The sequence below is a fragment of the Eubalaena glacialis genome, chromosome 14 (assembly GCF_028564815.1).
Source record: "Eubalaena glacialis isolate mEubGla1 chromosome 14, mEubGla1.1.hap2.+ XY, whole genome shotgun sequence".
NCBI lineage: Eukaryota > Metazoa > Chordata > Mammalia > Artiodactyla > Balaenidae > Eubalaena > Eubalaena glacialis.
Genome location: NC_083729.1, coordinates 61,375,885 through 61,395,293, shown reverse-complemented (window position 1 = coordinate 61,395,293; position 19,409 = coordinate 61,375,885). Strand labels below are relative to the sequence as shown.

Here is a 19,409-nt window from a genome sequence, read left to right as displayed (position 1 = left end):
AACGGCCAGGAGGTAGCAGGCTTGTGGATGGAGGCTCTGCATTCTCCACACACACACACACACACACACACACACACACACAAACATACACATATACACATATACATATACCACACATATATACATACATACATACACATATAAACACACACACATATACACACACCACACATATATACACACACATACACATATAAACACACATACATATCATGCACACATATACTCATGCACACACGTATACACACATACATATACGCATACACATATATATCACACACATATACACATACACATAATCACGCATACACGTATCCATATACGCAGTATATGGATACACAATACACAAATATACACATATACAAATATACACATACACGCACATATCACACAATACACATATACACATACACACATACACACACATACATACACACACACACACTGCCATGGCATCATGAGCTGGGTGTAGGCAGGCACTCCCCTCCTCACCCTGCCGACGAGCTGTGTTCCCGGCTGGCTGTGGCTGCGTTGACAGTGGCCGTCCATCACACAGGCTCCTGCTGGACCTAAGCTGCTCTCCTGGCCTGGCCGCAGGGGGAGGCATGTTCAGTGTGGCTACTCCACCACGGAAGCCGGACGGCGGGCTTCTCAGGCGGTGCTCGGGGTCCTATGGGAGGCTGACTCCAGCATTTGGGAAAACACTGTGGGAATAGGATGTAGGGACTGAAGGTGAAAATGGGAAAAATCAACACAATTTGGATGGAACAAGCCACTTGCAAGGTAACTGACGTCTGGTAAATGGGCCGCTGGTGAGATAGGGGACAAATACATAATTAGATTTTCATGAGATAAAGAAAATGTGATCCATTTCGATAAGATTGTAACCATCTGGAGTGATGGGGAACCGAGGAGCGAGAATCTACCGTCATCCTCAGAACTGACTTCAGGAGGGCTGCCTTGACCAGCCATTGGGGTTATTGATTCTGTCCAGCTGGTCACCCCCATGGGGGGTGGGGACTTGGAGCTGCACAGCTCCACTGGGATGGCTCACTCCTAGGTCTCGGCCCACAAGCAGCAGGAACCCTCTGACGCAGTGTTTGTTCCTCCTGGGAGTCACAGGTCTCATAGTAAAGCAGCACATTGCCTTACCCCGCAGTTTCTTCTGAGTTAGTCCTGAGCCTGATCAGCTGAGGGGAGCACAGATGCAGTCAGCTTGAGGTGAGATCTTGGATTACGTTGGGTCCTATTTGGTGTTTTCTGACATCACTTCTGACACTAGATGTGTGGTGTTTTCTGAAAGCAACCGATTCTCTGACATCAGCTGAGTGTCTTACAATTCAATTCAATTCTGACACTCACCCCTGGAGTTAGCACAGACCCCACAGGTTAGGGGCTCAGTCCCACAAGACCACCCCAACTTCAGATGCCACGTGCAAGCAGGCTCTCCAGGCAACCACACTTCTGCCCAGCCGACGGCAAATCTGGGGATCCCCATGACCCCTCTCAGGTCGATAATTCACTAGAATGACTCACAGAACTCAAGAAAACACTGTAATTACCATTACAGTTTATGATGAAGGATACAAATGAAGAGCCACATGAAGAAGTACAGAGGGCAAGGTCCAGAAGGAGCCTGGGAGCATGGGACCTTCTGTCCCCCGGGACCCTCTGTCCCCCGGGACCCTCTGTCCCCCACCCATGGAGGTGGGGTGCAATGTCCTTCTAGTATGTGGGCGTGTTCACCAGCCAGGAAACTTCTTGAAAACTCCTTGAATCTCTCTTGGTGTTTATGAGCTTTTATAACCCAGTAAGAGAGGTGAGAGTTTAGTCTTTCTGAGACTATCTCCCATCTAGAAGCTATCTAGGGGTCATTCTCAGTCCCCTTGTTAGCATAAACTCAAGTGTTGTTGAAAAGGGTTTGTTTTGAATAACAAAAACACTCCTGTCGCTCAGAAAATTCCAAGGGTTTTAGGAACTCTGTTCTAGGGACCGGGACTGAGACCAAATATATTTTTTATTCCACTATAATCCCTTTCTTGTCATGCCAGGTGTGAGGTCCTGAGTGGGCAGAGAGTCACCTCAGCCCTTCCTTTGACCTGCAAACACCTGCTTACACTGACCCAGCCTCCTCCCTTACCTGACCTCCTGTTATTTAAGAGCGTCTGGGGCTGGGATTAAGAGTCAGCCATGGGTCACAAGGATGTTTTCTCTGCAAAGCTGAGAAGGAACCCCTGACCCCCTCCTAAGTGGCCGGTGAAAGGTGTCTGTGACATTGGGGCAGAGGTTAGGGTTTGGGGCTACAAGGGAGCACGGAGAGGGGGAGGATGGGCCTGAGGGGAGGAGGCTGGTGCTGAGGGAGAGGGAGAATGGGGGTGCAGACTGGCGCCTGGGAGCATTGAGGGGAAGAGCCCAGACGGGGCGCTTCTGCAAAGTCAGCAGCGGAGGGAGGCAGGCAGAGCTGGTTAGGAATGACTCAGGAGCATATAAATCCGGGTATCGCAGCTTCACTTCCCACCACTGCTGGCCCGCAGCGTGGCCTTGAGGAGCCCGGGGCAGGGAGTAGCGCTGGAGGACGAAGGAAACAGAGATGAGGGGTGACGAGGTCCGCTTCTGCACAGGCAACCAGAGCGTCTCCCTGTGCTCCCGAGGTGAGAAAACTGGGCCCCCAGCCCGTCCTCACCAGGGACCGGCCTGCTGGGCCCCAGCCCTCCGCCATTTTCCTCAGCCCCTGCCTGGCAGGCTCAGTGCTGGCTCAGCTTCCAGAATTAGCAGGCAGGGCAGAAGGTGCGTCGGGTGAGGACAGAGAGCCTGCGGCCCACACCCAGTCTCCGTGTGACATCTCCCCGGACCCTTTTCCTTGGAGATGGCAACCTGGCAAGAGAAAGAGAGTGAACTTTGAATTTAGGGGGACCTGGTTTTGAACCCCATCTCTGCACACTGGGCTGGTGCCATGAGGCCTCAGGGACTCCGGGCTGCCGTCTCTCCCCCTTCGAGTGGGTTTCCCTGTACACTCAGCCCCCAGACTCCCAGGCATAGCCCTTTTTAGGACACCCATGGGGGACTTTCTGACCCAGCCGGGGAGGCTCCAGGACTGAGCCATGTCAGCCCCCAAGGGCTCTGCGTCTCACTCCGGTCGGGATCCATGGAGCAAGGCTGACCCTGGGGCGCTGAGGTCAGAGTTCCTGCTGGGTCTCCTGTCCTCCCTGCTTTCTGCTTTCATTCACACGACACCTTGGTTGCACCAGATTCTGTGCCCTGTGCACGCCTTCCAGGCTCCGGGCTGTGGTCTTCTCTTAGCCTTTATGTTGCTACCACAGCCTCCACGAGCCCTGGTGCACGCCTCCCAGCACTCATTGCCCTTCCCCACGGTAAGTGTGGCAAGTGTTCTCAGCCCCAGCGGACAGCCAGGAGAGGGAGCCCAAGGGGGCGGAGCCTGTCCGCCCGCACAGCACAGTCTCGTCCGGGACCTTGGCTTCTCCCCTGCAGGGCTGGACCCCGGGGCAGTGGCTCCTGCAGCCCCCAAGATGTCGAGGCGTTTGCAGGCCACCCTGGCCGTTGTGGCCGTGACCGTGGTCTCCTCTCTTGTGGCTCTCTTCGTTGTGGGTAAGCTCCTAGGTGACCTGAACTCGGCTGACTCTCTCTCCTTCCTGCATCAAGGTCCCAAAGAGCCCCAGATGTACCCCGTCTACTCCCAGGAGGGTTACTCCACCTCTAGTCCCAGGCCCAAACCAGAGCTTTCCTGGGACCTGACCAAGGCCTGTCCAAGGGGAGCCTCCCAAGAGATGAGGCCCATGAGGGGAGCTCTGAGGGGTCGTTGGTGCCATCTTCCCCCATCCCCTCTGGAACCCTGAGTGGAGGTGGGGCAGCCTGTTCCTCCAGGCTCAGTGCTGAGGGATTATGCTGACCTGGGAATGGGGTATCTCAGCTCTACAGCACCCAAGACCTTCACTGGAGGCATACGCCTCCCTCCAAGAGTTTCCGGAAGACAACAGTACTGGGCAGTTCCGCAAGGCACCCGACTGTAAGTAGCCACAGTTGGGGGTGGGTGGGAGGGAGCGGGGACCTTGGATGCCCAGACCCTTAGGATACGCTTCTCCCCTGATACCCTCAGGGCCACGCTCCTCACAGAAAGGCATTATCTTGTTTTTTTTTAATGGATTTTTTGAGGTATAATTGGCACATAACAAAGTATACATATTTAAAGCGTACAGGCTAAGTTTTGACATATGTATAAACACGTGAGACATCATCACCATCAAGATAATGAACATATTCAACATCTTCCCCGCAAAGTTCACTTGTACCCTTTGTCATCCTCCATCTCTTGTCCTCCTTTTGTTCCCAGGCAACCACTGACCTGCTTGCTGTAATATATAGATTACTCGGCTTTTTCTAGAGTTTTATATAAAAGGATTTATAGTACATACCCTTTTTTTGACCTTTATCAGTCATGTGATTTGCGAATATTTTCTTTTAGTCTGTGGCTTGTCTTTTTATTCTCTTAACAAGATTTAAGTTTTGATAAAGTCTAATTTATCCATTTTTTATTTCTTTTATGGATTGTCCTTTTGGTCTGTATCTAGGAAATCTGCCTATACCAAGGTCACAAAGATATTCTCCTGTTTCCTTCTGGAAATTTTATAGTTTTTGGGTTTTACGTTTAGGTCTATGATTAATTTTGAGTTAATTTTTTGAATAATGATGCAAGGTATGGTTTGAAGTTCATTTTTTCTTTTTGCATATGGGTATATAATTGTAGAAACAATTATCCTTTCTCCTTTGTATCTTTGTTGGAAATCAATTGTCCATACAAGTGTGGATTCTCTATTCTGTTCCATTGATCTAAGGCCCTCCTGGTCTTACCTCAGCACAGTGGCTGAGGTCTCACACACTTACCTAGGCAGGGCTTTAGAAATAGGGCAGGAATCCTCCAGAAAGGGTCCTTGCCTACTTGGGTTCTTCTCCCTATTCCTGAAAGGAGGCTGGAATGGGAGCCTCACACCATGAATGTCTGAACTTACGTCCTAGCTCGTGAGGTTCACAGAGGGTGCTAGAAGAACCAGAGACAGCTTCAGGTGGGTTTGGTGGGAAAGGCCATGCAGATGGAAGGGGCTACAGAGTTTCCTTGAATGACCCCAATGACCAAAGCCTTTCCCTCAGGTCTCCCACATCCTCAAATGGTTCTATAGGGACCCTCGACCTACATAACATTGGGGGTGCCAGCCCTTTAAAAGGCTGTTGCAGCTCAGGGTTCAGTGTCACCTGGAGGACTTCCACCATAGCCTTGTGCATTGAGCAGAATGCTTCCTCCACGGGTACCTGTTTTATTTTGTTTCTGTTTTTTTCACCCCATGGATTTGTGATCAGAAAATTTCTATGTTTGTGGCCTACATGTTTTTTAGGTAGTAAAAATTGTGTATCAAGAGGCTTCACGCTTAGTGTACAAATACAGTGTAGGACTAAACATGGGCTTTATTCATACCTATTTTCTTTACCATAATGACCCATCTAGTGGTGAAATTTCAGTGGAATTAAACATCAACAGCTCTCAATGATATAATCAGTTATTTTCAAGTTGAATTCCAATGGCAAAAGCATCCGGTAGGCAAGTATTTCAATCCTTCTGATCCCCAGTTCACATGGGATAGTTAAGTAGGCCTTTATTTCGTTTTTGGGTTTACATTCTCACGCGGCCATTCCCAGGGTCTGGGTGGTTACAGGCTGCTTGAGGAGAACTCTGGGTTGTGCCATAGACATTTCCTTTGGAAGTCTTAAGAACACTCTCGTTGGCCCATGTAATGAATGGCTTCCCTATGTAATGGGCCTCTTAGCTGCCTTCTCCATTTCCTCCCTCCAGATCCCTACCACTTTGGCAGGGGGGCAGAGCTGCAAGAGGCTATCCAGATGTTTAAAGGGCACGTGGAGAATTCCAGCACCTGGAGCGTGGAGATCCAGATGTTGACGTGCAGAGTGGACAATGTCAGTTCTCAGATCCAGACGCTCGGTGGTCATCTGGAAAGTGCCAGTGCTGACCTCCAGATGGTAAAAGGCATCTTAAAGGATGCCAGCACCTTGAGTTTCCAGACCCAGATGTTAAGAAGTTCCTTGGAGGGGACCACTTCTGAGATGCAGAAGCTAAAGGGAGATCTGGAAGAGACACAAGCTTCACATTCCCAGATCCAGAGTTTCTTAAAAAGCAGTTTAGAAAACACTAGCACTGAGCTCCATATGTTAAGCAGAGGCTTAGAAAATGCAAATACGGAGATCCAGGTGTTGAAGGCAGGGTTAGAAACGGCAAATGCTCAGGTCCGATTGGCAAACAGTAGTTTAAAGAATGTTAATGCCCAGATCCATGGTTTGAGAGGCAGTCTGGATAGTGTCAATGATTTAAGGGCCCAGCAGAAAGTTTTAAGAAGTAGTTTGGAAGGTGCTACTGCTGAGATGCAGAAGCTAAAGGGAAGTCTGCAAAATACAAATGCTTTAAACTCCCAGACCCAGACTTTTATAAAAGGCAGTTTAGGCAACACCAGTGCTGAGATTCAGGTACTAAGAGGTCATTTGGAAAGGGCTGGCGATGAGATTCGCCTGTTAAAAAGAGATTTAGAAACTGTCACTGCCCAGACCCAAACAGTAAATGGTCGCCTGGAGCAGACAGACGCTCAGATGCGAGTATTAAAAACAGAGCTAGAAAGCGCCATTGCCTTAAGTTCCAAGATTCAGGTGTTAGACGGTCTTTTGAGAAACGCCAGCCGAGAGCTACAGACCCTAAAACAAGGAATGAAGGATGCTGCGGCCTTAAATTCCAAGACCCGGATGTTAGAGAGAAATCTGCAGGAGGCCAGAGCTGAGGTCCACAGGTTGAAAGAGGATTTGGAGAACACCAAAGCACTGACTGCGAAAATCCAGGAGGAGCAGGGTAGCCTGGAGACCCTCCGCGCAACCTCTGCTTCACAGGAGCAGCTCCAGAGGACCCAAAGTAAGTTGGAGGGGGGGCTGGGGAGGGTAGAGCATCCTGTCCCTTCAGCCTTTTGCTTACTTCTACATGCACCCCCCTGGGAAGAAGTGTGGGTGCTGGAGAGGGGCAGCACCCCACCAAAGGCGGCATAATCCCTGCTTACCATCTGACCAGAGTGACAAAACAAACATCTGGGAAACAAATGAGATCTGGTGGAGGTGTGTAATAGGGACAGAGTGTGCCAGCAGGGCCAGACAGCCTTACTTCCGACTTCCTTCTAGCCCAGATGCTGTGATTTTCCTCAAGTTGTTCACCTTCTCTGAGCTTCACTTTTCTCATCTGCAAAGTGGAGACACTAGTATCTGCTTCACAGTGAGGATCAAATGAGTTAACACATATAAAGCATTTAACTAAGTACCCAGCATTCTTGCATTCATCTGACAAGAATTTGTTGAGGCCCTAGGATGCGTCAGGAGCATAAAGATGAACAAGATGTGATGCCTACCCTTGAAGCTTGCAGGCGGGTGGAGCAGCCTTGCACAAAAGGCATAAGAGGTGCTATGTTGGGAGCAGGTCTAAAAACTGGGGTTGGGGAGGAGCAAAAGAGAAGGAAAAGAAGGGATCTTCTCCGGGCTGATGTCCTCTGGTGTAGACAAGGATCTTCCAAAGGGGGAGGAAATCTTCTGGGGGAGAAAGGATCAAAAGATGCTTCGATGGTAATTTGGCCCTTGAACTGAGTCCTGAAGGACCGGTAGGTGCTCGCCAAGCAGATACGATAAGGGAACAGCAGGTCACAGGCATGGAGATGTGAACCATGAGGTTCAAGAAACTTCAGGCACTTCTGTCTGACTGGACTGTGGCCAAGTGGGTGGTTGATGAGGTGCAGGCTGAAAAGACAGTAGGCAGGGGTCAGAGTGGTGGCTTTCAAACTGTTTTGAATGTAACCACAGCATGAAATTCATTTTACATTGTGACCCAGTATAATTATGTGTCACACACACACACACACATTTCAGAAAGCAAAACTTTTACCACATGAATGCACTTTAATATTTTATAATCTATTCTCCAAAAAACCCTACGACCTCAATACAACCCATTAGTGGGTTGATGACTGTGGCTGGAAAAACACTATGTGAGGAAGGGAGGCAGATCTGGAGAGACACCAGCTAGATATGGAAGGCCTCTGAGCTTGGGTTTCTTTTTTTTTTAAATATATTTTTAAATTAAAAAAAAATTTTATTTATTTGGCTTCATTGGATCTTAGTTGTGGCACGCGGGCTCTTTAGTTGCGGCATGCGAACTCTTAGTTGCGGCATGTGGGATCTAGTTCCCTGACCAGGGATTGAACCCAGGCCCCCTACATTGGGAGTACAGAGTCTTAGCCACTTAGTCTTAGCCACTGGACCACCAGGGAAGTCCCTGAGCTGGGGTTTTGTCCTTCAGGAAATGAGGATCTATCGAAGGGCTTCAAGGAGGCTGGCTAGATGGGTCTCCAGACTGAGACAGGGAATAAAAGAGGAAGACAAGCAGTGAGATTTGGACATGCTGAATCTGAGATGCGTTGGGGTTATTCAAGTGGCCGTCATCTGCAGGCTGTCTGGAGTGTAGGAGAGGGGCCCTGCTGCGCACAGAGATGCAGGAGCCCTGGGTATGCTGGTTCTGGTTGTGGCAGTGAGAGTGGGCAGTTTGCATGAGATAAAATGCTTCGTGAGAAGGAGGCTGAGGGTGGAAACAGGAAGTCAACCTTTAGGTGGCAAGAAGGGAAAGAGGTGTTTTTGAAGGAGACTGGAGAAGGCAGTCTCAGAGGCAGGAGGAGAACTAGGAGATGTGCAGTTGGGGAAGCCAAGGAAGGAGACCATTTCAAGAAGGGAGTGGCTAGTTCTGGCAAATATCTAAGAGAGGCCAGGTAAAAAATCAATAAGCAACCACTAACTTCAGGCAATTAGTAAGTCACTGGAATAAAGTTTCAGTGGAGAGTTGTATGTGGCCTGGAGGCCAGACCATGGTCAGTGGGGTGTGAATGAGAGATCAGGTGCCCAAGTCATTCAGGGGCCTTAGCTGAGAAGAGGAGAGAGATGAGGCCAAGGTGAAGGGGATGGAAGGGTAGAAGGAGGGATTAAAAAACAACCTGTATCTTTCATATTAATATCACAAAACTTAAATATTAATTACAGACAATGTGGCAAATATTGAAAAATAGAAAGATGAGACTATGACAACTTGTATTTCTGTAAAAATGTCTATTTTTACAATAAGAACCCACTGCTAATATTTTGGTGAACTTCCTTGAGAGGGTTTTTCTAAATTAAGATAGGCTTGATCTGCGGGTCAGAAAAAGGCACCAGCAAAGAGGGAGGAGATTGAAGGAGAGAGGGACAGATGGGGGGGGGTGTTGGGGAGATAGACAGTGTTGGATGGGGGGAGACAGAAAGAGAGAGAGGAGAGAATGAAATGCACAACTGAGTGATTGGCCTTGAAGGGTTGGGATAGTACTTGAACCTCTGAGGCTGGGAGGGGAGGAGGTGTGGAAGTAGATGTTCACCCAGGTTTGCAGATGTGGGTACATGACACTGAGGGAGCTGGATATTTAGTGGTGTCTCTATAGAGTAGGAGGTCCCTGGTGAGAGAAGAGGGAGGGAGCTGTGAGGGAGGGGGCCATTTGGAGCATCTGCTGAAAAGATGGGGCTGACAAATGAGGGGCTTGACAGACAGCACTGAGGACCAACTCTACTGTTTTGCTCTGCTGCCCTCTGTCAGAAGCCTGGAAGTCTTCCCTTCTTAATGACTCCCTTATGCTGTCCTCTTAACTCCCTCCTATATCTTGCTACTTCTTTGGTATGGACCAATGCTTCTCCACCTTGGGGACACACTGGAATCACCCAATGAGCTTCTAAAAAATGATGCCTGGAACGAACTTCCAGAACTCTGACTTTTCTCTGGGGAGAGGGGTGGTTCTGGGATGCAGCCTGGGCATCAGAGTTTTTTAAAAAGCTCCCTAGGTGGTTCTAATGGGCAGTCGGGGCTAAGAACCATTAGTTTAACTTTTTCTTAAAGGGCCAAACAGTCGATATTTTGGGCTTTTGGCTGAACAATCTCTGTTGCAACATCTCTGCTGTTGTAATGATAAAGCAGCCAAAGACAGTCTGTAAACTAAAGGGCACGGCTGTGTTCCAGTAAAACTGTATTTATAAAAAGGAGTTGCTGGTAGGCTGTAGTTTACCAGTCCTTGGTTTAGACCGCTGTTTCTCAGACTTTGGAGTGTATCAGAGCCACCCGGAGAGTTTGTTAAAACGCAGACTGTCAAAAAACAATTTTGGATTCAGCTGGTCTGGGGTGAGTCTGAGAATCGGCATTTCTACCAGGTTCCCAGGTCCTGATGCTGCCGGTCCTGGGACCACACTTTGAAAACCCCTGGTTTACACACTCACCATTTATTATTCAGACATTGCAATTGTGTTGTAATTGGTGTCTCTGGCCTGATTAAGATTGCCTTCTTCCTGTCGAGCATCCACACCATTACCAGGTTGACATTTTTACAGTGCAAATCTAAGCATATCATGATCCTTCTTAAAACCCTTCAGGGCTTCCCACTGCTCACAGGAAAAATCTTCCAAACTCACATGGGATGTGTGATTTTGTGCTGGTGAACCTGTCCATGTTCATTTCCCATCCCTTGTGCACTGACCATTCCAGTACTTGAACAGATCAGGCTATGCCATGCTGTTTCACACCTTCATGCTTTTGCAACTACTCTGTCCCCTGCCTGGAATGCTCTCCTTGGCACTGCCTATCTGGCACACTCTTCCTCAGTCTTTTAAGACTCAGCTCAAGTGACCTCTCACCTAAGGTGTCCTTCCTGAGCCCCGCTTCCAGCCCAGGTGAAATAGACCACACCCTCTTTTGTGCCTCTAACATGCAATGGTTTTCAATCAATGCATCTTCAACACCTTTTTGAACATCTGTCTCATTTGCTAGACAGTAATTTCCCTGAGGGCATGAATCATGTCTTATTGATTTCTCTATAACAGTCCCTGATTCATAGAAGTTGAGGAATGTTGAACAAAAGAATAGATGAATGAATAAGTGAGTCTATTTTGGCACCATTTCAAGCAGCTGTGATAAGGACGATGTTAAAGAAGAGAGTGTCAGGACAGGGAGAGATGAAACAGCTGAACGAATCAGGGCTTGTGCTCACGGGATGAGCTATTAGAGTCTGAAATTGTGAGGTCAGGCAGACAAGGGGATGAAAAGGTCCCAAGTGTGGTCCTGGGTGTGGGCAGCTGAAGTGGATGGAGATGAAGTCAAGGAAATGAGGGAAGCTACAGGTTGGCTGTGAACTCTCCCAGGGAAATGGCAGGAATTGAGGTGCAGAGAACTGTCAGGTGATAGCAATGAGTTGGGAAAGAGGGTAGTATAGCTAGGAAGCAGGAGCCTCGAAAGAGTATTGCTGGGTAGCAGAGCTGTCTGAATATCCCCGGAGTGATGGAGCCAGATGTCCTGAGCTGCTGCTGGGTAATGGGCTGGGAGTGCACCCTCCCAGACCGTGCCCCTGTAGCACTGGGCATCAAGCATGGCAAGGGCTTGTGACCCTCAGCGGTCAGTCCCTGGACAGATCAGGACCCACAGCCAGCTCCTGGTTCTCTCTCCTCCCCCACCTTTGCTCCAGATCAACTCCTCCAGCTGATCCTGCAAGGCTGGAAGTCCTACAGTGGGAGCTTGTATTACTTTTCTCATGCCAAGAAGACTTGGCAGGAGGCTGAGCAGTTCTGTGTGTCCCAGGGAGCCCACCTGGCCTCGGTGACCTCTGAGGAGGAGCAGGTCAGAGCTGTGGGCTTGGGGTGGTGCTGCTGGGGTTGATTTGGGATCAGGGACTTTGGTGCTTTGGCCTTCCCCCTCTTGGAGTGGGCATGGCAGAGATCTTCACGTCTCCTCTGTCAGTCAGGGAGCAAATATTTATTGAATTGTGATGAGCATCTTGCTCTGGAGGTACAAGCACTGACAGCAAACCCCAATGTCCTCAGTGAATGAGGGAGACACCCAGAGGAGTCAGCAGAGAGGAAGGGCAGAGGGCGGTGGCACCAAGTGACTGCCCGTAATGTGTCGGGTGCAACCTTCCCTCCCCATTCCCTCATTTTCCTCTCAGTCTTCCTCTCTAGTTGTCAATCTTGATTTTAATGTCAGTTCGTCTAATGGCTATGGAAGGCCCATGAGCAGAAGATGCAGGCTTCTTGGGAAGGCCAGACACACATATGAGTTTGAGGACCACCAAAGGCCATAGAGCCCCAGAGTGGCCCATATGCCGAAGGTTCTTATCAGAAGTTACTAGGGTTATTGACAAGGGCCCACTGTAGGTTTGGTCAAATTTAACTTACAGACCTGTCCAACCCTTCTGATTCTCCTGAGACTGTTCTTGTCTGCCCGTCAAAGGACATGCTATTTTGTAAAACACATTTCTTAAAAAAACTGTGACCAGATCTGTCTCTGTCCCAGTAAGGCCACACTCCTCATCAGGTCAACGTGGGAGAAGCTGGACTTCCCTGAGGTGACCTGGCTGCTGCCCTAGATCTGGAAAACCATGGAACGCATAGGGAGGGGGCCCAGCTCCTGAAAAGTGGGCTTCATGTCCCTGGGACTAGGGAGGGTGTGGCTTGGATTCCTCTTCCACGTGGCCTGGCGAACAAGCTCCTCACACAAGGTCACACGACCCTGCCTTTCCTCCACAGGCATTCCTGATACAGTTCACGAGTGCCTCTTACCACTGGATTGGCCTCACTGACAGCGGTTTGCAGGGCTTCTGGCGCTGGGCAGATGGCACACCATTTAATAGTGCCAGGAGCAGTGCGTGAGTCCAGCCTGTCTGGTGCCGTCCCAGGCACTGTCTTGGGCAGGTCTTGGCTAGAGACTCTGTCCTGTGTGTGTATCCCTGTCCATGAAGTGTTGGTGTTCTGTGTGATATATGTGTATGATGTGTGTGTGTGATGCGTGTATGAGGTGTGTGTATAGATGATTATGTGGGTGACGTGTGTGTGTGTGTATCATGTGTGTGGTGTGTGTATCATGTGTGTGTACACCAGCATAGCTGTGATCCTCGCCTGGACCCCTCCATAGGGGCGTCAGAACAGGACAGGTCCCGGGGCTGGCAGGCAGCCTATGAGTGGGTCTTTCTGTTTTGTTGTGTTTTGTTTGTTTTTGCCTATCCTATACCCTACTACTTAGGCCTGGTCCCAAGGAGCTTTGCCCCCATCTGAAGGTATCTGAATATGAATTCTGGGGTGGGGACTTGCAGCTTTAGACACCCTTCCCATCCCTCCATTCTCAGTAACTAAGGACAACCTCAGCAGAGCCATCCTGAGGGCACCACTGGCCCCATCCTGGGGCTACCAGGGTATTAGGGACCTGTGTCACTTCAGCTCCTTATGCCACAGCAGGGCGAAGGGACACTTCTTTCATCTAGCAGAATAGAGCCCTCTTGTTTCCAGGTTTTGGGACAAGAATCAGCCGGACAACTGGCGACACGGTAATGGGCTTACGGAAGACTGTGTCCACATGCAGCGGAAGTGGAATGACATGTACTGTACCGCCCTCTACCACTGGGTCTGCAAGAAGCCCGTGGGCCGGATGTAGCCTGAGGGCAGGTGGAGCTGAGCCCCTTCTCCAGGATGCCTTGGGAGCCTCTGAACTCAACTTGCTCTCTGGGGCCTTCCATTTGGCCTTTGTTTCTCCTGCCCTGTCCTTTTGAAAAAATCTTCCCAACATGTTTACCTCATGCGACCCAGCACAAGCAATATCTCCTCAAGGCAAGAGCCTTGTTTTGCCTCTGTATCCCCCTTGGCAACCAGCACAGGCCTGTCAGACAGCAGGTCCTCAATAAATACTCGGATGAACGAAAGTTTGGACTTGTCTCTGCGACAGCTGCCAGGCTCGCTTCTCCCTGCCTTGGTTCTCCTTCCCTCAGGGTCCCTTCTGTCTTGAAACAAGCATATCTTGTTCAAGGGCTTTATAGCTAGGAACTTCCAGTTGGTTTGTTGAAAACAGCAGAGGTTTAACACAAACTACAGGGACTTGGTAGGGGTACAAATTCCCAGCAAGTCATAGACACCCCAGGTGTTCTCTGCACTTTCTTTGTAGAAGATGGGGCTGGAGCTGGATTTTTCCAGCCCTTTAAATAGCTCCAAAAACTCATTTCTCTCGGGTTGCTGACTTTATCTTGTCTTCGGACTGTCAACCCTCAGAGCCATTTCTCTGACTCTTCTTGTCCCCATTCACCCTCCAGGGACTCAGCACTCTGCCAGCTCAACTTAGAATGACAATTTCTAGACCAGTTTTATTTTGCCTCAAATACTGGAATCCCATCCTAGGCCTGCCCAGGGAATGCTCTGCAAAGTTCTGGGGCTCTTTCTCTTCATTACTCTGCTTTACACTCTGCTCCCAAATTCTGGAATGCTCAGTCTCCCCAAACTCCCACCTTTCTCTCCTCAGCTTAGTGAGACTGCCGCGCCCTGTGTGGCACCCTTTCCCCTGCACTGTGGTTTGGAAAAATCCTCCAGGAAGAAATCCAGGGAGGGTCTTGGGCTCATCCAGTCAAATCCCGGTTTTGCTCCACCTGTTATCCGATGTCTGAAAAAAATAGTTGCATGTGTTTTGTCCAGTTTTCTGGTTGCTTACAGCAGAAGGGCTGGTCCAGTGACTCCATCATGACCAGAATTAGAAATCTGTTCTTTTATGATATCTTTGGCTGAACTGGACTCTAATCCGTTTGTATTCATTTTTTTCTTTTGGCTTTTCCTTTGGCTTTTTCTTTTGGCTTTTCCTTTGGCTTTTTCTTTTATGGCTTCTTTGTTTTTTTTTTTTTTTAACATCTTTATTGGAGTATAATTGCTTTACATTGTTGTGTTAGTTGCTGCTGTATAACAAAGTGAATCAGCTATACGTATACATATATCCCCGTATCCCCTCCCTCTTGCGTCTCCCTCCCACCCTCCCTATCCCACCCCTCTAGGTGGTCACAAAGCACTGAGCTGATCTCTCTGTGCTATGCAGCTGCTTCCCACTAGCTATCTATTTTACATTTGGTAGTGTACATATGTCCATGCCACTCTCTTCCTTCGTCCCAGCTTACCCTTCGCCTTCCCCGTGTCCTCAAGTCCATTCTCTACGTCTGCATCTTTATTCCTGTCCTGCCCCTAGGTTCTTCAGAACCATTTTTTTTTTTTAGATTCCATATATATGTGTTAGCATACGGCATTTTTTTCTCTTTCTGACTTACTTCACTCTGTATGACAGACTCTAGTTCCATCCACCTCACTACAAATAACTCAATTTCGTTTCTTTTTATGGCTGAGTAATATTCCATTGTATATATGTGCCACATCTTCTTTATCCATTCATCTGTCGATGGACACTTAGGTTGCTTCCATGTCCTGGCTATTGTAAATAGAGCTGCAGTGAACATTGTGGTACATGACTCTTTTTGAATTATGGTTTTCTCAGGGTATACGCCCAGGAATGGAATTGCTGGGTCGTATGGTAGTTCATTTTTAGTTTTTTAAGGAACCTCCATACTGTTCTCCATAGTGGCTGTATCAATTTACATTCCCACCAACAGTGCAAGAGGCTACCCTTTTCTCCACACCCTCTCCAGAAATTATTGTTTGTAGATTTTTTGATGATGGCTATTCTGACTGGTGTGCGGTGATACCTCATTGTAGTTTTGATTTGCATTTCTCTAATGTTTAGTGATGTTGAGCATCCTTTCATGTGTTTGTTGGCAATCTGTATATCTTCTCTGGAGAAATGTCTATTTAGGTCTTCTGCCCATTTTTTGATTGGGTTGTTTGTGTTTTTGATGTTGAGCTGCATGAGCTGTTTGTATATTTTGGAGATTAATCCTTTGTCCGTTGCTTCATTTGCAAATATTTTCTCCCATTCTGAGGGTTGTTTTTTCATCTCGTTTATGGTTTCTTTTGCTGTGCAAAAGCTTTTAAGTTTCATTAGGTCCCATTTGTTTATTTTTGTTTTTATTTCCATTTCTCTAGGAGGTGGGTCAAAAAAGGATCTTGCTGTGATTTATGTCATAGAGTGTTCTGCCTATGTTTTCCTCTAGGAGTTTTATAGTGTCTGGCCTTACATTTAGGTCTTTAATCCATTTTGAGTTTATTTTTGCATATGGTGTTAGGGAGTGTTCTAATTTCATTCTTTTCCATGTAGCTGTCCAGTTTTCCCAGCATCACTTATTGAAGAGGCTGTCTTTTCTCCACTGTATATTCTTGCCTCCTTTATCAAAGATAAGGTGACCATATGTGCATGGGTGTATCTCTGGGCTTTCTATACTGTTCCATTGATCTATATTTCTGTTTTTGTGCCAGTACCATACTGTCTTGATTACTGTAGCTTTGTAGTATAGTCTGAAGTCAGGGAGTCTGATTCCTCCAGCTCCGTTTTTCTTTCTCAAGATTGCTTTGGCTCTTCAGAGTCTTTTGTGTTTCCATACAAATTGTGAAATTTTTTGTTCTAGTTCTGTGAAAAATGCCAGTGGTAGTTTGATAGGGATTACATTGAATCTGTAGATTGCTTTGGGTAGTATAGTCATTTTCACAGTGTTGATTCTTCCAATCCAAGAACATGGTATATCTCTCCAACTGTTTGTATCATCTTTAATTTCTTTCATCGGGGTCTTATAGTTTTGTGCATGCAGGTCTTTTGTCTCCTTAGGTAGGTTTATTCCTAGGTATTTTATTCTTTTTGTTGCAGTGGTAAATGGGAGTGTTTCCTTAATTTCTATTTCAGATTTTTCATCATTAGTGTATAGGAAGGCAAGAGATTTCTATGCATTAATTTTGTATCCTGCTACTTTACCAAATTCATTGATTAGCTCTAGTAGTTTTCTGGTAGCACCTTTAGGATTCTCTATGTATAGTATCATGTCATCTGCAAACAGTGACAGCTTTACTTCTTCTTTTCCGATTTGGATTCCTTTTTTTTCTTTTTTGTCTCTGATTGCTGTGGCTAAAACTTCCAAAACTATGTTGAATAATAGTGGTGTGAGTGGGCAACCTTGTCTTATTCCTCATCTTAGTGGAAATGGTTTCAGTTTTTCACCATTGAGAACAATGTTGGTTGTGGGTTTGTCATATATGGCCTTTATTATGTTGAGGTAAGTTCCCTCTATGCCTACTTTCTGGAGAGGTTTTATCATAAATGGGTGCTGAATTCTGTTGAAAGCTTTTTCTGCATCTATTGAGATGATCATATGGTTTTTATCCTTCAGTTTGTTAATATGGTGTATCACATTGACTGATTTGCATATATTGAAGAATCCTTGCATTCCTGGGATAAACCCCACTTGATCATGGTGTATGATCCTTTTAATGTGCTGTTGGATTCTGTTTGCTAGTATTTTGTTGAGGATTTTTGCATCTATGTTCATCAGAGATCTTGGCCTGTAGTTTTCTTTTTTTGTGACATCTTTGTCTGGTTTTGGTATCAGGGTGATGGTGGCCTCGTAGAATGAGTTTGAGAGTGTTCCTCCCTCTGCTATATTTTGGAAGAGTTTGAGAAGGATAGATGTTAGCTCTTCTCTAAATGTTTGATAGAATTTGCCTGTGAAGCCATCGGGTCCTGGACTTTTGTTTGTTGGAAGATTTCTAATCACAGTTTCAATTTCAGTGCTTGTGATTGGTCAGTTTGTATTTTCTATTTCTTCCTGGTTCAGTCTTGGAAGGTTGTGCTTTTCTAAGAATTTTTCCATTTCTTCCAGGTTGTCCATTGTATTGGCATATGGTTGCTTGTAGTAATCTCTCATGATCCTTTGTATTTCTGCAGTGTCAGTTGTTACTTCTCCTCTTTCATTTTTAATTCTGTTGATTTGAGACTTCTCCCTTTTTTTCTTGATGAGTCTGGCTAATGGTTTATCAATTTAGTTTATCTTCTCAAAGAACCAGCTTTTAGTTTTATTGATCTTTGCTATCATTTCCTTCCTTTCTTTTTCATTTATTTCTGATCTGATCTTTATGATTTCTTTCCTTCTGCTAACTTTGGGGGTTTTTTTGTTCTTGTTTCTCTAATTGTTTTAGGTGTAAGGTTAGGTTGTTTATTTGAGATGTTTCTTGTTTCTTAAGGTAGGATTGTATTGCTATAAACTTCCCTCTTAGAACTGCTTTTGCTGCATCCCATAGGTTTTGGGTCGTCGTGTTTTCATTGTCATTTGTTTCTAGGTATTTTTTGATTTCCTCTTTGATTTCTTCAGTGATCTCTTGGTTATTTACTAGTGTATTGTTTAGCCTCCATGTGTTTGTATTTTTTACAATTTTTTTCCTGTAATTCATTTCTAATCTCATAGCGTTGTGGTCAGAAAAGATACTTGACATGATTTCAATTTTCTTAAATTTACCAAGGCTTGATTTGTGACCCAAGATATGATCTATCCTGGAGAGTGTTCCATGACCACTTGAGAAGAAAGTGTATTCTGTTGTTTTTGGATGGAATGTCCTATAAATATCAATTAAGTCCATCTTGTTTAATGTATCATTTAAAGCTTGTGTTTCCTTATTTATTTTCATTTTAGATGATCTGTCCATTGGTGAAAGTGGGGTGTTAATGTCCCCTACTCTGATTGTGTTACTGTCAGTTTCCCCTTTTATGGCTATTAGTATTTGTCTTATGTATTGAGGTGCTCCTATGTTGGGTGCATAAATATTTACAATTGTTATATCTTCTCTTGGATTGATTCCTTGATCATTATATAGTGTCCTTCTTTGTCTCTTGTAATAGTCTTTGTTTTAAAGTCTATTTTGTCTGATATGAGAATTGCTACTCCAGCTTTCTTTTGATTTCCATTTGCATGGAATATCTTTTTCCATCCCCTCACTTTCAGTCTGTATGTGTCCCTAGGTCTGAAGTGGGTGTCTTGTAGACAGCATATATACGGTATACCACATCTTCTTAAGCCAATTGTCTATTGATGAGTACTTACGAGTTTCTTGATTGTGTTGTTCCCATGAGCTCTCATTTTCCTTTATGAGAACCACATTGCTTTAATTACTGTAGTTTTATAATACGTTTTGTTATCCAGTAGGGCAAGCCCCCCTTTAACTTTTTCAAAAATTTTTAGATCTGTTTGTGTGCGGGGCTTGGTGATTGGTGGATTTCACTAAAGGGCATAAGGTGATTAGCTGGATTTTTCACTGGAGCATCCCTGCTGCAGTTAGTCCAATGGCCGTGGAGGGCCCTTCAGAAAGGAATTCCCCAAACATTTGGGAAATAGAAGGTCAACTGCCAGCATTTCCACAGAGGGGAAAGGGTTCCGAGCATCTCACTCTTTGGTACAGAGATGGCCCCTGATTGCCCCTGCTTTCAGTCTGGCTGTGCAGACCTCTCTGGATATAAACTGCCCTTCTGCAGTGCAGGAGATTGTCTAGTTACAGGACGTGGAGGAGGGGATGGGTAAGCT

At 46.5% G+C, this 19,409-nt stretch overlaps 1 protein-coding gene across 1 annotated transcript; it reads left to right on the top strand.

Moving 5' to 3' along the window:
• Window positions 1-2,587: 2,587 nt before the first annotated feature.
• Window positions 2,588-13,253, top strand: CLEC4F (C-type lectin domain family 4 member F). Its single transcript, XM_061210888.1, has 6 exons — window positions 2,588-2,651; window positions 3,490-3,606; window positions 5,861-6,979; window positions 11,628-11,779; window positions 12,685-12,803; window positions 13,178-13,253. The coding sequence occupies exons 1-6, from the start codon at window positions 2,591-2,593 to the stop codon at window positions 13,251-13,253; spliced, it is 1,644 nt and encodes a 547-aa protein (XP_061066871.1). The 5' UTR covers window positions 2,588-2,590.
• The last annotated feature ends 6,156 nt before the right edge of the window (window positions 13,254-19,409 follow it).

Excerpts from the sequence above, each read along its gene's own strand:
- CLEC4F (XM_061210888.1), top strand. The coding sequence starts at position 2,591 with ATGAGGGGTGACGAGGTCCGCTTCTGCACAGGCAACCAGAGCGTCTCC. Across the intron at positions 2,652-3,489 it reads CGTCTCCCTGTGCTCCCGAG|GGCTGGACCCCGGGGCAGTG; the intron begins GTGAGAAAACTG and ends TCTCCCCTGCAG. Across the intron at positions 3,607-5,860 it reads TGTGGCTCTCTTCGTTGTGG|ATCCCTACCACTTTGGCAGG; the intron begins GTAAGCTCCTAG and ends TCCTCCCTCCAG.